Here is an 18,201-nt window from a genome sequence, read left to right on the forward strand (position 1 = left end):
GTAAAAGTCAGGCGAGGTGTGAAACTCAGAAATAAAAAAATAGCATTAGGATGATGTGTCCTAGGACAGCTTTATCATCCTGCTGTGATGGCGACCTGTGGTGATAATGAAACTTTTACTCAAGGACAATTCTTTGTCAGCTCTCTGGCACCAGCTCTCGCTTTCAATAGCTTCTCTGACTCGCCACACCTACTAATCGTCCTGTGCTGATTAACAAGTGGAGAAGAGAAGGCAAATCTCTTCTGTGGAAGTGGAACTTGCCGTGTCTACACAAGGCAAACCAAAAGCTGCATATGAAGAGTTCGTGGTTGCGAGCTGGGATGTGATACCCGGAGCAGCGCTCTGTGTGTGGGCAGGAATCCCACTTCTGAGAGAGAAGAGCTTTTACACCGCACCTTTTTTATCCTCTTTGGCACAAAGAGCGCGGGTTCAAGCAGCAAACCCCGAGCCGGCAGCGCTGCCCCGATGGAGAGCAAATATTCCCCCTTCCGACGCTGGGTGGGGATGTTGGCCGCGGACCGGAGCGTTCCTCGGTCCGCCCCGGCTTTGCAGACACAGGGAGACAAAAAAACCGTGTGAGCTGAGCTGCTCGCAAAGGAGTCAGAGCACTCGGGGGCTTCCAGATTCCTTCACCCCAGGATTGCTGGCCCACACCGCTCTTTTTCGGACGCTGCTAAAAATGCTGGGAGCCGCCGAGGACTGCGGATGGCTTTTTTGGAGAGTGATGGCCTGTGGGAGACCGAGCGGTGACAGAAAGAGGCAAGTGATCTTGTTTATTCTGTGTATTTGCGTGTGTCAGAGCGGGGCTGAAACCCTCCGCTACTCCCTGCCGGAGGAAATGGAGAGCGACTTCTTCGTCGCCAATATCGCCAAGGACCTGGGGGTTCCTCTGAGCCAGCTTGCGGCTCGCAAAGCCCGCGTTGTGTCCGAGGGGAACGAGCAGCTTTTCCGACTCAATCAAAACACCGGAGTCCTGACGGCAAAGGAGTCGCTGGACCGAGAGGAGATCTGTCCGCAGAGCGATACCTGCACGCTCGTCTTTAAGATATTCTTTGAAAATCCGTTGCAGCTTATCCGAGGGGAGGTGGAAGTTCGTGACGTAAACGACAACTCGCCCGTGTTCCCGGAGAAGGAGATGGTTTTAGAGATTCTGGAAACAGCATCTCCTGGCTCCCGTTTCCCCCTCGAAAGCGCCCAGGACAAGGACGTGGGCATTAATGGTTTGCAGAACTACAGCCTTGCGCCCAATCCTCATTTCTCCCTCTCTCTGGGAACAGGAAAAAATGGCGTAAAATATGCGGAGCTCGTCCTACAGCGTCAGCTCGACCGTGAAGAGCAGGGAGAGCTGAATTTACTTCTGACCGCCACCGACGGGGGGTCACCACCCAGGTCGGGCACGGCTCAGGTACGGATCGTGGTTGTGGATGCCAATGATAACATTCCTGTCTTCGAAAGGGAGAGCTACGAGGTGCGCCTGGCTGAGAACAGCCCCCTGGAGCAGCTGGTGGTCAGAGTCGCTGCCACGGATCCCGACGAAGGGTCCTACGGGAAAGTGCGTTATGCCTTTACCCAGACATCGGAGCGATCCCGGCAGCTCTTCCAGCTGAACCCGACCACCGGTGAAATCCGAGTCGCAGGAAAACTGGATTTTGAGGAAGCAAAATCCCACACTATGGTGGTGAAAGCCACGGACGGCGGAGGGCTGTCTGCGCACTGCAAAGTGCAGGTGGAGGTCCTGGACGAGAATGACAACGCCCCGGAGATAGCGCTCACCTCCCTCAGCGCCTCCATTCCCGAGGACGCCCCGCCACGCACCGTGGTGGCTCTGTTCAGTGTGCGGGACCGGGACTCCGGGGACAACGGCAGGACGGAGTGCTCCATCGACGGGGACCTGCCGTTCAGCCTCACCCCCACTTTGGATAATTACTACGAACTGAGAACAAACGCGGCTCTGGACAGGGAGAGGACAGCGGAGTATAACATCACCATCACAGCCACAGACTGGGGTAGGAAGCGGCTGAGCTCTCAGGAAAGCATCTTCGTGCAGATATCGGATGTGAACGACAACCCCCCAGAGTTCACCCAGGAGATTTATACCATGTCTGTCACGGAGAACAACAGCCCCATGCTCCGCATCGGCAGCATGAAGGCCACGGACGCCGACGCAGGAATAAATGCCCGTGTGAATTACGCACTGGTGCGGCAGGAGGGCAAAGAGCAGCCCGAGGTGTCAGTCAACGCTGAAAACGGGGATGTTTATATCCTCCGCCCGCTGGACTACGAGAAGGTGCGCTCCTTCGAGGTGACAGTGAGCGCAGCCGACGGCGGCTCCCCGCCGCTCAGCGCCCAGGCCGTGCTGCGCATCGTCGTGCGCGACGAGAACGACAACGCGCCCGTGCTGCTGCACCCGGGCCCCGACAGCAGCGCGGCCGGAGAGCTGGTGCCGCGCTGGGCACCGTCCGGCTACCTGGTGGCCAAGGTGGTGGCGGTGGACGCGGACGCGGGGCAGAACGCGTGGCTGAACTACGAGCTGGCCAAGGCCACGGAGCCGGGGCTGTTCCGCGTGGGGCTGCACAGCGGCGAGGTGCGCACGGCGCGGGCCGTGACCGAGCGGGACGCGGCCCGGCAGAGGCTCATCGTGCTGGTGCGGGACCGCGGGCAGCCCTCACGCTCTGCCACCGCCACCCTCGCCGTGGCACTGGTGGACGGCTTCTCCGAAGCCCATTTACGGGTGAGCAAGGAGGCACCGGCCGCCGAGCCCGACGGGCCGCTTACTCTTTACCTCATCGCCTCCCTGGTCTGCGTGTCGGCGCTGTTCCTCGTCACCGCGGTGGCCGCCCTGGTAGTGAAGGTGCGGCGGGCCAGGCGGAGCGAGACGGAGACTTTGCCCACGTTCCCGACGACAGCCACGGAGAGCAGCGCGGGCTCCCTGCCCCGCAGCTACGTGTACGACGTCTGCTTCGCCGCCGGCACCGTCAACAGCGAGTTCCGTTTCCTCAGGCCGCTCTTCCCCTGCTTCCCCGCCGGGCTGCCCCCCGGGCCCGGCGAGCAGCGGAGCTCGGTGTGCTCGCAGGACGCCGCCAACCTCGGGGCCGAGGGCGACTGGACTGCGCAGGTGAGGGACTGACAGGGCCATCGGACAGGCGGGAGGGAGGTGTGACAAGCCCTGGGAGCAAGGACTATTGAAGCTGCAGAACTGCAGGTGGAGGAGTCCCTGGGGTGGGAGGAGATGATAGAAAGCATCTCAGAACTGCTGGAGAGGCCTCCCAGGAGGATCCAGCAGGGCTCAGCTGCTCCCCAAATGATGACTAACCATGCCTCTCTGCATCATAGAAGGATAGAACATTTTGGGTTGGAATGAACCTTTAAAAGCTGTTAAGTCCAAACCCTCATGCCCTAAGCACGGATACCTTCAACTAGACCAGGTTGCTCAGAGCTCCAGCTAAGCTGACCTTGGATATTTCCAGGGCGGGGCACCCACCACCTCTCTGGGCAGCTGGGCCCATATCCATGCTGAGTATTCGTGATAGATCAAGTCTTTGGTGTCTCTTCAAAGGGGAGGATTGAGGCCGTGAGAAGGTGAAAAGCACAGGTAGAGATGTGTCGCAGCAGATCTGGCCACAACACACCATACAATGTCAGAAGGCTTCAAGCATTAGCCCATACAGACTAACACCATACCCCTCCAAAAGGCTCCAAGAGTGTGACCTTCTTGTTCTTTAGCCCAGCCTTTTATACCCTTCATGTTCATGCATTGCACCTGTGTGTCCTCTCTACCTTTTTGAGATTGATCAGTGCACCTGGGCATGCCAGGGCTCATCACTTTCAATACTGATCACCTGTCCTGCACAGCTGTAGCCCATTGGGGATGAGGCTGGGCCGCAGCCCCACCCCCAATTACCACAACCCGTGTGCCCACAGACGTGTGGGTCCTGCCCACACACTGTGTAGATACCTGGAGCAGGAATGACACCATTCCTAAGGATACATCCTCCCGGAGGTGGCAGTAACAGGAATGTAGTGGCCTGTCCAGCGTCAGATGGGACTGCAGGGACAGCTGTGCAAAGGGTGACCCCAGCTATGTCCCCTGCACTGCTGTTGGGAGCTGGTGCTCGGTGCTGCCCTGTGCCATTCACCAGGGTGGTGGCAGTGCTGAACTCAAGCTGTCTTACAAACTGTTGGAGCCTATGGAGGTGGGAACCACTGCCATTAAATTCCCTTATGTTTTTGTGACTTGCATTGATAGTGTTGGCCAGAAAAGTGTGGTTATCAGTCAGCCACCTCTTAGTATGGGATTCTGTAGGGACTCCATGGAGAGTGTCCAAGGATCCATCTAGCATTTCACAGTAGGAAGGATGATGAACATGGATGAGGTTGGAGAAACACAAACACCATCAGGGTCAGTTAATATTTTCATATTTCATAACCGCCACTTGGACTAACTTTACTGCAGAGTGTCAGAATCACAGTAGCCTCAGGGAAGACAAGGACCCTTCTTGATATATCAAAATTAAACCACATTTACTGTTTGTGGTTTCTGTTTGGGCCTCTCACCATTTCAAATTACTCAAAACTCATAAAAGTTTTATAGAGATTCATTAAGATTTTGCAATAGTATCTTTTTGGAGGAGGTTTCTGACTTCAGGTGTTCTTCATTCAGGTCAGAGATCCACCAAGTCTTGCTTGCTCTTTGGCTCCCAGTAGAGAGGAGGGGTGTGACACAGGCAGTGGTGTAATTCACATCCTCTGAGCTTCTAGGTGAGGCTTGCTTTCCTTCAACTCCAAATAACAGCTGCTCTCTCTGTTCTTTGCAGGGCAGTGCTCCCCTCTCTGAAGATACGGGGCCCAGAGCTGCAGGTGCAGTTTGCCCTGCAAACAGGGAGCTGGAGCTAAATGTCAGTTCTGATCAAAACCCTTGGCTCTCCCATCAATAAGCGAAGAGAAAGTCAAGTTTGTCCTCACACGGAAAAGGGAACAAAGAGACCAGTCACCTTCCTAAAAAGTACCAGGGAGATGAAACCTTCTCTGTGAGAGTACTTTCCCCTTGAGCAGTACTTTATTCATGTAGATATTGTATAACTGTGCTGTCGATGGAGAAGGAGAACCGTGCTGCATGTTGATTACATAATAATCAATTATGATCATAATAATCAATTATGATCATAATAATCAATAATTACCATACCTAATAATGTATGATTGTGAGAGTGCTACTGCTTTTACATACTTCAAGAAATACAGAAAACTGGCAGCAGATCTTTAACTTCTTGTTACACCGCCTTCTCTGGGGGATTTCCTTTTGTGCTTTGTTTGTTTCTTTCTTTTTATGGAGAGAGTTTATATAAAAATATCTTAATTTTCTGCCGTGTATTCAACACCAGGCAAAACAGATATTATGTAAAATTAAGTGGTGCTTGCAAAGGAATTTCTTACAAAATAGGCAGAAGCTGTTTACATTTTGAACTGCTGGCATTGGCACATGACATATTTGACCAGGAATTTACAGGCTCTCCTAATTATAAAGAGTGGGCTTTGAGCAGTGTATTCTTTCTTCCTTTCTTTTTTTTCCATAAAGTTGAAAATACTATTTCACGGTTTTTAAAAACCAAGATAATTAAAAGTATTGTTTGTGGGTTTTCAGTAAAATAGACGAAACCATTTACAATTAGCTTAGGACACTGTAGAATATAGGGTGTCAAGAAGCTTTCTGGTTTTCTTTGGTCAGCCGGTATTAAACTATAAAGTAATGTGATAATTCCTGTCGTTGAACCATTTTAAAGAGTCAAATGAGTGATGTCAGAAAACAATAAAATCTGCTTGGAACTCTCCCGGGTGAGTGTGCTGTCTCGAGATCACTTGCCACAGTCATGGCCGAGGAAAAAGCCAACTCAAGAGCAGGATTTCGGGAATACATCCGTGCATCTGGAATGGAATTAATGCCGGGGGAAATCAGAACTATCTGGGAAATAGGACGGTCTCAGAAGTCGGAGCAAGGCGGAAGAGTTTTTTTCTGAGTGGAGCTGAGGTCTGAGATGCTGCCTCCAGCCCATTCCCAAAGGCTCCCAGCAGAAGAAGTCATGAACTGCGGGAACAATCTCTGTCCATTCCGAGAACGACCCTGGCCCTTGCTGCCGTGGTTAAAAGACCACCTCACCTGGTGGCTGGACCCCTGTAACAATACACAGCTGTTCCAGCTGAGCAGACGGAAAATCCTTTATTCAAAGAGTTCACACTGCGGGAAGTGGGGGGGGAACCAAAACAAAAGGAACGACCCAGCTTTATATACACTTTGTTTTGAAGAAGAAGGTAAACAGAGGCATTGCTCATCCAGCCAGTGGCCATACTTTGAATACGGTTGTATGGACATTTCAATCTCTATGCTTTGACCTAGGAAAGGAGAAAACGAGCCGTTAATCTCTGCTTTCCAGGCTTTGCGCTGGGAAATCTTCGAATCCTTCTACAGCTCGGCCGCCTGGTGCCGCTGCTGACCGCGGGAGCTCCGCGCAGCTCCAGAGCTCCGCTGCCCCCGCGATTCGGGCGGGCGGGGCTGCACCATCCCGAGCTGCTCCGCTGGGGGGTCGGCAGGCTGTATCGGCAGCTCCATCCGGCTTACAGAGGACGAGATCGGGTCTCTGGAAGAGAATGAAGCCGAGGAAGAGCGAGGAACCGCTCCCGGGGCGAGTGGCGGCTCTGCTCCTTGTCCTCTGCGTCTCGGGGATGAGAGCAGAAACCGCTCGGTACTCTGTGCCCGAAGAGGCGGAGAGAGGCTCTTTTGTAGCGAATATCGCTAAGGATTTGGGACTAACCGGTGAGGAATTATTGGCTCGTCAGGCTCGAGTCGTTCCTGAAGGAGAAAAGCAGTATTTACAGCTGAACCAGCACACCGGGGACTTGGTGGTGAGAGAGCAAATGGATCGGGAAGAGCTGTGTGGACAGAGCGAGCCCTGCTTGGTGCGTTTCGAGGTGCTGCTGGAGAGCCCACTGCAGTCCTTCCGAGCTGAGGTGAGACTCACCGACATAAATGATCATGCTCCTGTGTTCTTAAACAGAGAGATTGTTTTAACGATCCCGGAATCTGCAATGCCCAGGACTCGGTTTTTGTTGGAAAGTGCTCACGATCCAGACGTGGGGAACAACAGCCTTCAGCATTATAGTATCAGCTCGAACGAGTATTTCCATGTGTACACCCAGCGGCGAAATGACGGCGGGAGGTACGCCGAGCTGGTGTTGGATCGAGCCCTGGACCGGGAGCAGCAGGCAGAAGTTGCTTTTATCATCACGGCTGTGGATGGTGGGAATCCACCGCGGTCTGGCACAGCTTTAATCCGCGTGGTAGTCCTGGATACAAACGACAATAGCCCGGTATTTACCCAGACTTTATACAAAGTCTCTGTAATGGAAAATAGCTCAAAGGACACCATAGTGGTGGCAGTGTCTGCTAGCGATTTAGATGAAGGAACAAATGGGGAAATAGTGTATTCCATATTTCAAAATTCAGAAGAAAATCTCCAAACGTTTAAAATAAACCCAGAGACAGGCCAGATTCGACTCAAAAAGCCTTTGGATTATGAAGAAAAAAAGAGCTATGAGATAGACGTCCAAGCCACAGATGGAGGGGGCCTGTCCACGCATTGCAAGGTGGAGGTGCAGGTGAAGGACGTGAACGATAATGCCCCCGAGGTGATCATCACCTCGCTCACCAGCACCCTCTCCGAAGCCGCCCCGCCGGACACCGTGGTGGCCCTCTTCAACGTGAGAGACCGGGACTCGGGGGACAATGGCAGGACGACCTGCGAGCTGACAGGAGAGCAACCCTTCAGGATCACTCTGCTGGCAGCCGACGCGTACGCGCTGGTGACATCAGAGACGCTGGACCGGGAGCAGGTGGAGGAATACAACGTGACGGTGCGAGCTCGAGACGAGGGCTCCCCCGCCCTCTCGGCATCCAAAACCCTGCTCGTGCGGCTCTTGGATGTGAACGACAATGCACCCACCTTCACCCAGGCCATTTACACCATGGCGATGAGCGAAAACGAGCCCGCGGGGAGGAGCCTGGGCCGCCTCAGTGCCACGGACCCTGACGCGGGAGAGAACGCCCGCGTGAGATACTCGGTAGTGCCGCCACCGACGGGCACCCTCGCCGCCGCATCCTTCGTGTCAGTGGACGCGGAGAGTGGAACCGTCCGGACTTTGCGCCCGCTGGACTACGAGAAGGTGCGCTCCTTCGAGGTGACAGTGAGCGCAGCCGACGGCGGCTCCCCGCCGCTCAGCACCCAGGCCGTGCTGCGCATCGTTGTGCGCGACGAGAACGACAACGCGCCCGTGCTGCTGCACCCGGGCCCCGACAGCAGCGCGGCCGGAGAGCTGGTGCCGCGCTGGGCACCGTCCGGCTACCTGGTGGCCAAGGTGGTGGCGGTGGACGCGGACGCGGGGCAGAACGCGTGGCTGAACTACGAGCTGGCCAAGGCCACGGAGCCGGGGCTGTTCCGCGTGGGGCTGCACAGCGGCGAGGTGCGCACGGCGCGGGCCGTGACCGAGCGGGACGCGGCCCGGCAGAGGCTCATCGTGCTGGTGCGGGACCGCGGGCAGCCCTCACGCTCTGCCACTGCCACCCTCGCCGTGGCACTGGTGGACGATTTCTCCGATGCTTTCCACCAGCTTGGCCACGATCCCGCAGGCGGACAGCAGCCGCAGGTGGCCGAGGAGGAAATGCTCACTACTTACCTCATCGCCTCCCTGTGCTGCGTCTCGTCCCTTTTCCTCTTGTCCGTCCTCGTCTTAACAGCGAACACGCTCTGCAAAGCTCGCGTCCGGGCAGAACTTCCTCCTCCCTCTCCCAGCTGCTACGCGGACGGAGACTTCGCCAGCGACGGCGTGGGCATGGGCAGCACGGGCACTCTGTCGCCAGCTTACCGCTACGAAATGTGTCTGACCAGCGGCTCGGGGAGGAGCGAATTCCAGTTCGTGAGGCCAATCCTGCCCAGCCTTCATAGCAACGCAGAGGCGGGGCTGAACAAGAGCGAGGAGCCGCTACGCTGCTCGCAGCCCGCCTGCGACCGGGACACCCAGGCGGGGAGCACAGCCACTCCTCCCTTTTAGCAGCGAGACTGGCCAGTAGGCGTGCGCGTCCATGCCTGAGCTGTGCTGAGACGCACCTCCCTTCCCCGTCCTCAGAGATTACCCAGTACTAGTAGTGCCATTCCCGGCTGTTATAGGCATAATTTCCCTGCATAGGCTTCATGCCGGTTTCTCCTGCCGTGGAACGCGGCTCAGTCCCTCCGAAATCAGCCTCTGCCTCATGGTGCCCTGGAAAATCGTTGAGCCTCTCTTGCCGCCGCGTTTCTCGAAAGCCACGGACGCGACAATGGGTAGACAGGAGCACAGCAGGCCAAGAGTTCGGACCAGCGAGGCGAGAAGACTGGAAGCGGAGGAGCTGCCGACGATGCTCCGGCGCCGGAACTCTCCCAGGGATAGTGCCCATCCGCCCTGGAACTTCTCTCCGCGGAGAATGTGAGCGCACCCCGCCGCAGGAGCCCCCGCTGCGGCTTCGGGATCGCGGGCCGGGCCGAGCGGCAGCGCGGGCTGCGGGCGGCGGCGGCTGCAGTCCCAGCGCGCACCGCTGGGTGGTGCCCTCGGCCAAGGCGGCGCCGAGCGGCTGCGGCAGCGGAGGCGGCCGAGCCCGGAGCGCCACAGCCCGAGCAAGCTCGGCCCAGCCCAGCCCAGCCCAGCCCAGCTCAGTTCAGTTCAGCTTAGACCAGCCCAGCGCAGCCGGGAGGAGGTGGCAGCGGCTGCGGCAGCGAGCGCTGCCCCGTGTCACCCGCTGCCGGCACACCCCGGCTGCGTTACGGGCCGCCGGCCGCAATCTCAGACAGCGAGGGAAGGCGCCCGCCCCGCACTTCGCCGCTCTCCGCCCGGAATCGCCCGGGACACCCGCCGCGACACCCACACCGACACCGCCCGCCGCCGCCGCCGCCGCCGCGCCATGGCGCTCGCAAGGCAAGTGCTTTGTGTGTGTGCTTTGCTGGGGCTGCCGCTCGCTCGCGCCGAGCCCATCCGCTACTCCGTAGCCGAGGAGGCGGAAAGCGGCTCCCTGGTGGGCGAGCTGGCGGAGGACGCGGGGCTGACGCCGGCGCAGCTCTCGGCTCGCCGCGCCCGCCTGGTCTCGGAGGACGGCCGGCAGCATTTTCGCTTCGAGCGCGCCTCCGGCCGCCTCGTCGTGGCGGGGAGGCTCGACCGGGAGGAGCTGTGCGCCCAGTCCGACACCTGCATGCTCCCCCTCGAGCTGCTGCTCTCCAACCCCCTGCAGTTCTTTCGGGTCGAGGTGTCTCTGGAGGATATCAATGACCATTCACCTGTCTTCCCCGAGGAACGAGTCAATTTTAAGGTCCTGGAAAGGAGCGACCCAGGCTCCCGTTTCCCACTGGAGGTTGCTCAGGACCTCGATATTGGTAGGAACACAGTCCAGGAGTACAGCATTACTCCCGAGAATGAGTATTTCAGTGTCTCCTATGAAAGTGGGTCTAATGATGACAAATATCTTGAACTTGTTTTGGAAAAGCCACTAGACAGAGAGGAGCAGGCAGAGATGGGTTTCAGTGTTATTGCTGTGGACGGTGGCTCTCCTCCCAGAAGTGGGACCATCGAGATCTCTATTATCATTCTGGATGTAAATGACAATGCTCCCATATTCACAGAAGACCGTTATGTCGGGAAGGTTCTGGAGAACATGCCAGAAGGCTCTGTGGTTCTTACTGTGCTGGCAACTGATCCAGATGCAGGAGTCAATGGGGACATCTCCTATCAACTCAGCCAGGCAGTGGGACAGAGCGACTCAGCATTTGTGATTGATCCCATAACTGGGGAAATTAAAATCACAAAACCTCTGGACTTTGAGGCAGCAGAGCATCATGAACTCCGTGTAAGGGCCACAGATGGAGGGGGCCTCTCAGCCATCTGCAAAGTGTTGGTGGAGGTGGTGGATGTGAATGACAATGCCCCAGAGCTGGTGGTCAGTTCCTTCAGCAGTCCCCTCCCCGAGAACACAGTGCCCGGCACGGTGGTTGCCCTGTTTACGGTCAGGGACCGGGACTCTGGTGCCAACGGGAAGATCTCCTGTGCCCTGCAGGATCAGCTCTTCTTCTCCCTGCGGCCGGCCTATAAGAATTACTATGAGCTGGTGACAGTGAGCGCGCTGGACCGCGAGGAGACGCCTCAGTACGTCCTGAGTGTCACGGCAGCAGATGCGGGCTCGCCTCCTCTCAGCACCACGCAGACCTTCACCGTGGACATCTCCGACGTCAACGACAACGCCCCCGTCTTCAACCAGACCTCCTACACCATGTACGTGCGGGAGAACAACGTCCCCACGGTGTTTGTTGGGGCCGTGAGCGCTGCAGATGCTGACGTGGGGCTCAATGCCAAGGTGACCTATTCCCTGGCAGCAGAGCAAGGGCCAGAGCGGCCCTGGTGCTCCTGCATCTCGGTGAACTCTGAGACGGGACACGTGTTTGTGCTGCGGCCCCTGGACTACGAGCACTTGAGGCAGACCGAGGTGACGGTCAGTGCCTCTGACGCGGGCTCTCCTCCCCTCCGAGCCAACGTCAGCGTCCGCCTTGTGGTGCTGGACGAGAACGACAACGCCCCGCTCGTGCTCTACCCGGCCCCCGAGAGCAGCCCGACCTCCAGTGAGCTGGTGCCCGTGTCGGCTGAGGCGGGCTACCTCATCAGCAAAGTGGTGGCCGTCGATGCCGACTCGGGACAGAACTCCTGGCTCTCCTACCACCTGCTGAGGGCCACCGACCCAGGCCTGTTTTCCGTGGGCCTCCAAAGCGGCGAGGTGCGTCTCAGGAGGCCGGTGACAGAGAGAGACAGCGTCAAGCAGAAGCTCCTTGTGCTGGTCAGAGACAACGGCAAGCCCCCGCTGTCAGCCACGGCAGCTCTCAGCGCTCTCCTGCTCAAGGACTTCTCCGACATGCGCCTCCCGCACAGCGGCCCGGCCACCGAGGATCAGGCCGCCTCCCTCACCACCTATTTAATCATTGCCTTGGTCTTTGTCTCCCTCCTCTTCCTCATCTCCACCGCAGCGCTGGTGGCTCGCAGGCTGTGCAGGAGGAAGGAGCTGAAGGCTGGCCAGGTGCTCTATGCTGCCGACACCTTGCAGAGCGGCCTGGCCCATGCAGCCGCTGCTGCAGGGACCCTGCCCCGCCCCTATTGCTACGAGATCAGCCTCACCACGGGCTCGGGCAACAGCGAGTTCAGATTCCTCAAGCCCATCCTGCCCAGCCTGCCCCCACAGCACTGTGCCGTGGGCCAGGGCCCCCATGAGGAACAGGATTTCCCCGCTGGCCCTGTCAGCAGCGAGGACATGGCCCCAGACAGTGCTGGCACTCTCTCTGCAGCACAGTTCAATGCTCTTTCCTTTGACTAGCTGGGCTCTGCACAGACTGACGCTTCTTGGGCCATGGGGCTAAGAGGGCATCCTGACTGCAGCCTGTGGCAAATGTTTCTCCACAGAAAATATGTTCCCCTCCAGCATAGCCAACTTCCTCAAATTTTGAGTCAGAGTAAAATATTTCTTCCACTCCAAAAACACAAATAAGGAAAAAAAGATACTTTGATTCTTTCCCTCAGACAATAGGATATTTCACCTCTTTCCCAGCCCTTTCTGATAGCCTTTAATAATGTGCACCCAACTTTGATCTTGTGTCTTTTCCTGTTTGATCCGCCATTGGATTTTTTATTCTTCTTATAGCTCAATGGCATAGTTGTGTACACTAATATCACACTTGCTGAAATGACAGACAGGCCTTTTCCACAGAAAACAACGTAGTTCTGAATATTGTTTTACGATGTTCTGTTAACACAGGGCTTTTTCTCTCTGGGCTTCTGGATGTCTCTGCCTGGCATGTGTGGTCTCTGTGTGTTACTCTTTATTCTCAGTATGTCTCTCTGCATGACTATTTTGCATCTGCAGATGCTTCACTAATACTGCCCAGTGAAACTGGGTGTTGTTCCAATCCAACCGTTGCACTGCAGTCATTTCCAGCTCGGCAGAAGAAGACTGGAGTTTTGACCCTTTCAGGGCAGAAAAGAGCACCACAATGCTCAAGAAAATTTCCCCTTGGCCTATAAGTTTGGGTTTGGTGTTCTTTCTCCTTGGCATTACCTTTGAAATACAGCAGCATCTGGACAATCTGAGTTTGGACAGGCTGTAACTGTACAGATTCATGAAAACATATCCATTGTCTTTGTCTACATGAAAATGCCACATGTTCATCAATGATAATATTCTGAAGATAAAATCAAGAATTCGAAAACAGAAGTTTGTGTTTTGTTTCACATTCTTGATTCTGAATTCAGTGGCTTCTTGTTGGGACTAGAAAGCATCATCCCATGACTGTGTCAATTTGTTCTAGAGCATCTACATTCTGAATTTCGCCCTTCCTTCTCGACTCTGTGACCTGTATTGGGCATTGTTTAGCCTTTTTCAATAGAGAAGCATTGCCCCCTGATGTGTAATAACTGGTTGTTTGAATAATGTCTGTAATGCATGGAATATTCAGAAAGCCTCGCGGGGTGTTGTGCTGAAGTTATACAGTTTAACATTGTAAACTGGTATACCTCGGAGTTTAACAATTAAAAACAATATGATAGACTGAAATAAAAAGTACAGATTAATTCTTTTTGTGGAGACCAAAGTGTCTATAGAGACGTTATTTTTGGGAACGCTCCTTCAAGGTTTTCAAAATCCTGCCAGTCTTTTTCTCACTTTGCCCCTTGACAGAAACTGTGTGGAGTCGGTACAGTGCCTGATTGTAGAGATGAAGCCGGGAGTCTGTTCATTGGCATGTCCGTACTTTTAACACATCCCTATCTGTGTGAGGTTTGTCGTGTCGTTGTGGGCTGAAATGTGAGGCTTGGCCGTTGTGGGTTGAGCCTGGTCTTTGGGCTGCCCTGGTTAAGGCCGCGTTGCGGTGCCGGCCCCGGGTTTCTCGCTGCCTTCGGGATCGCGGGCCGGGCCGAGCGGCAGCGCGGGCTGCGGGCGGCGGCGGCTGCAGTCCCAGCGCGCACCGCTGGGTGGTGCCCTCGGCCAAGGCGGCGCCGAGCGGCTGCGGCAGCGGAGGCGGCCGAGCCCGGAGCGCCACAGCCCGAGCAAGCCCGGCCCAGCCCAGCCCAGCCCAGCTCAGCTCAGTTCAGCTTAGACCAGCCCAGCTCAGCCGGGAGGAGGTGGCAGCGGCTGCGGCAGCGAGCGCTGCCCCGTGTCACTCGCTGCCGGCACAGCCCGGCTGCCTTACGGGCCGCCGGCCGCAATCTCAGACAGCGAGGGAAGGAGCCCGGCCCGCACTTCGCCGCTCTCCGCCCGGAATCGCCCGGGACACCCGCCGCGACACCCACACCGACACCGACAACGGCCGCCGCCGCCGCCGCCGCGCCATGGCGCTCGCAAGGCAAGTGCTTTGTGTGTGTGCTTTGCTGGGGCTGCCGCTCGCTCGCGCCGAGCCCATCCGCTACTCCGTAGCCGAGGAGGCGGAAAGCGGCTCCCTGGTGGGCGAGCTGGCGGAGGACGCGGGGCTGACGCCGGCGCAGCTCTCGGCTCGCCGCGCCCGCCTGGTCTCCGAGGACGGCCGGCAGCATTTTCGCCTCGAGCGCGCCTCCGGCCGCCTCGTCGTGGCGGGGAGGCTCGACCGGGAGGAGCTGTGCGCCCAGTCCGACACCTGCATGCTCCCCCTCGAGCTGCTGCTCTCCAACCCCCTGCAGTTCTTTCGGGTCGAGGTCACTCTCCAGGATATCAATGACCATTCACCCGTCTTTCCTAATGATAGAGTGACTTTTAAGATCCCAGAGACAAGCGATCCTGGGGCTCATTTCCCGTTGGAGGTTGCTCAGGACCTCGATATTGGTAGGAACACAGTCCAGGCATACAGCATTACTCCCGAGAATGAGTATTTCAGTGTTTCCCATGGAAGTCGGGCTAATGGTGATAAATATCTTGAACTTGTATTGGAAAAGACACTAGACAGAGAGGAGCAGGCAGAAATGGGTTTCAGTGTTATTGCTGTCGATGGGGGATCTCCTCCCAGAAGTGGGACCATCGAGATCTCTATTATCATTCTGGATGTAAATGACAATGCTCCCATATTCACAGAAGACCGTTATGTCGGGAAGGTTCTGGAGAACATGCCAGAAGGCTCTGTGGTTCTTACTGTGCTGGCAACTGATCCAGATGCAGGAGTCAATGGGGACATCTCCTATCAACTCAGCCAGGCAGTGGGACAGAGCGACTCAGCATTCGTGATTGATCCCATAACTGGGGAAATTAAAATCACAAAACCTCTGGACTTTGAAGCAGCACAAATGCATGAGCTGATTGTGAAGGCCACAGATGGTGGAGGGCTGTCAGCCATCTGCAAAGTGTTGGTGGAGGTGGTGGATGTGAATGACAATGCCCCAGAGCTGGTGGTCAGTTCCTTCAGCAGTCCCCTGCCTGAGAACACAGTGCCCGGCACGGTGGTTGCCCTGTTTACGGTCAGGGACCGGGACTCTGGTGCCAACGGGAAGATCTCCTGTGCCCTGCAGGATCAGCTCTTCTTCTCCCTGCGGCCGGCCTATAAGAATTACTATGAGCTGGTGACAGTGAGCGCGCTGGACCGCGAGGAGACGCCTCAGTACGTCCTGAGGGTCACGGCAGCAGATGCGGGCTCGCCTCCTCTCAGCACCACGCAGACCTTCACCGTGGACATCTCCGACGTCAACGACAACGCCCCCGTCTTCAACCAGACCTCCTACACCATGTACGTGCGGGAGAACAACGTCCCCACGGTGTTTGTTGGGGCCGTGAGCGCTGCAGATGCTGACGTGGGGCTCAATGCCAAGGTGACCTATTCCCTGGCAGCAGAGCAAGGGCCAGAGCGGCCCTGGTGCTCCTGCATCTCGGTGAACTCTGAGACGGGACACGTGTTTGTGCTGCGGCCCCTGGACTACGAGCACTTGAGGCAGACCGAGGTGACGGTCAGTGCCTCTGACGCGGGCTCTCCTCCCCTCCGAGCCAACGTCACCGTCCGCCTTGTGGTGCTGGACGAGAACGACAACGCCCCGCTCGTGCTCTACCCGGCCCCCGAGAGCAGCCCGGCCTCCAGTGAGCTGGTGCCCGTGTCGGCTGAGGCGGGCTACCTCATCAGCAAAGTGGTGGCCGTCGATGCCGACTCGGGACAGAACTCCTGGCTCTCCTACCACCTGCTGAGGGCCACCGACCCAGGCCTGTTTTCCGTGGGCCTCCAAAGCGGCGAGGTGCGTCTCAGGAGGCCGGTGACAGAGAGAGACAGCGTCAAGCAGAAGCTCCTTGTGCTGGTCAGAGACAACGGCAAGCCCCCGCTGTCAGCCACGGCAGCTCTCAGCGCTCTCCTGCTCAAGGACTTCTCCGACGTGCGCCTCCCGCACAGCGGCCCGGCCACCGAGGATCAGGCCGCCTCCCTCACCACCTATTTAATCATTGCCTTGGTCTTTGTCTCCCTCCTCTTCCTCATCTCCACCGCAGCGCTGGTGGCTCGCAGGCTGTGCAGGAGGAAGGAGCTGAAGGCTGGCCAGGTGCTCTATGCTGCCGACACCTTGCAGAGCGGCCTGGCCGATGCAGCCGCTGCAGCAGGGACCCTGCCCCGCCCCTATTGCTACGAGATCAGCCTCACCACGGGCTCGGGCAACAGCGAGTTCAGATTCCTCAAGCCCATCCTGCCCAGCCTGCCCCCACAGCACTGCGCCGTGGGCCAGGGCCCCCATGAGGAACAGGATTTCCCCGCTGGCCCTGCCAGCAGCGAGGACATGGCCCCAGACAGTGCTGGCACTCTCTCTGCAGGACAGTTCAACGCTTTTTCCTTTGACTAGCTGGGCTCTGCACAGACTGAGGCTTCATGGCCCATCGGAGGAGAAGGCTCATGCCGCAGCATGTGGCAATGGTTCCTCCATAGAAATTTGTATTTTAAATTGGTTTAACCAACTTCCCTAAATTCTCTTCAAAATACATGTTTGCCACTTCACAAAGCAATGAAGGAATTATAAGAAGACAAGGTGCTCTCACGCCACTTCACAAAGCAATGAAGGAATTATAAGAAGACAAGGTGCTCTCACTTTTTTAAAATGGGTTTCACGTCTGTTACTGCCTTTTCTATCAGGCTTTATGTATCTGCTTAAACTCAATCTATGATCTGCTTTCTCTTGCTCACTGACAAGACACAGCTTCTTTTTATTCTGATCTTCAAGAAATATCACTGTTGCCCAAATGAATCATATCCTCACTGAAGTAGAAAAACTCTTTTTCCCACCTCTGGAAAGCAAGGACATTGTGAGTACTAATATCACGTGAGCACTAGGCCCTTTCTTCCCTGGATTCTGGATGTCTCTGTCTGAGATGTCAGCTATGTGTGCTTTGCTTTCTTGTAATTATGTTTGGCCATGCAGACGTTGAATATCTGCAGGTGCTTCAGTCGTGTTGCCTGGTGAAGCAGGGAGTCAGTCCCACCCAGACACTGCAGCACAGGCAATGGCCGCCCAGCAGAAAAGTGTGTGATGTCGACCCTGTGAAAACAGCAGTCTCATCTTCATTATCTAGCTTAGAGTAGAGCAGCAAAAGGCACAAAAAAGTTTTCCTTTGGCTTATGAGAAAGGCCTGTGTGTTCTGTCACCTCAGGATTGCCTTGGAATTACAGGAGCACAAATAGTGGTACGGTAGATTGTAACTGAACAGAGCTGTAACATGTAACAGAAAGATGTTTGTTGTCATTGAATACATTAAGGGAAAATTCCACAAATATAAAAAGACAATTATTGGAAGGTAGAGTCAAGAAGAACTTAAGAAAAGGTGTTGAGTTTGTTCTGTTCATTGTTGTTCCTGAATCCCAAGGCTTCTTGATGGAAGTAGAAAGTTGTCCCGATGTGATTTTCTGTGTTTGTCTTAGAGCCTTCCCATGTCTGCCTTTTCTCCTTCTGAGCACTGTACTGAGCCAGTTACTCTAGAGAAGGGCTGCCACCCCATCGAGAATAATTGGTGGTCTCAATGAAGTCTGTGATGCATGAAATAATCAGAAAGACTCCCTCACCCTGTATTCTGACAAAGTGAGATTAAGGTTGTAAACTGGTATACCTCTGAGGTTAACAAATAAAAAATTGTGTAGGACTTAAATACACACGACGTCCTGACTCCTTTTGTGA

General features: G+C 55.8%; 3 protein-coding genes across 3 annotated transcripts; all 3 read left to right on the forward strand.

Annotated features, from left to right (window-relative positions):
- The first annotated feature begins 616 nt into the window (after positions 1-616).
- LOC136563215 (uncharacterized) lies at positions 617-13,682 on the forward strand. The gene is made up of 3 exons (XM_066560455.1): positions 617-3,115; positions 4,815-4,929; positions 9,531-13,682. Exons 1-3 carry the CDS (start codon positions 680-682, stop codon positions 12,425-12,427), a joined length of 5,448 nt encoding a protein of 1,815 aa, XP_066416552.1. The 5' UTR covers positions 617-679; the 3' UTR covers positions 12,428-13,682.
- Positions 6,682-9,531, forward strand: LOC136562926 (protocadherin beta-16-like). The gene has a single exon (XM_066560022.1). The coding sequence runs from the start codon at positions 6,718-6,720 to the stop codon at positions 9,097-9,099; it is 2,382 nt and encodes a 793-aa protein (XP_066416119.1). The 5' UTR covers positions 6,682-6,717; the 3' UTR covers positions 9,100-9,531.
- A 553-nt stretch (positions 13,683-14,235) lies between the features above and the next one.
- On the forward strand, positions 14,236-18,176 carry LOC136562957 (protocadherin beta-15-like). Its single transcript, XM_066560062.1, has 2 exons — positions 14,236-17,061; positions 17,112-18,176. The coding sequence occupies exon 1, from the start codon at positions 14,434-14,436 to the stop codon at positions 16,876-16,878; it is 2,445 nt and encodes an 814-aa protein (XP_066416159.1). The 5' UTR covers positions 14,236-14,433; the 3' UTR covers positions 16,879-17,061; positions 17,112-18,176.
- The last annotated feature ends 25 nt before the right edge of the window (positions 18,177-18,201 follow it).

This window comes from Molothrus aeneus, chromosome 15, assembly GCF_037042795.1.
Source record: "Molothrus aeneus isolate 106 chromosome 15, BPBGC_Maene_1.0, whole genome shotgun sequence".
NCBI classification, from domain to species: domain Eukaryota; kingdom Metazoa; phylum Chordata; class Aves; order Passeriformes; family Icteridae; genus Molothrus; species Molothrus aeneus.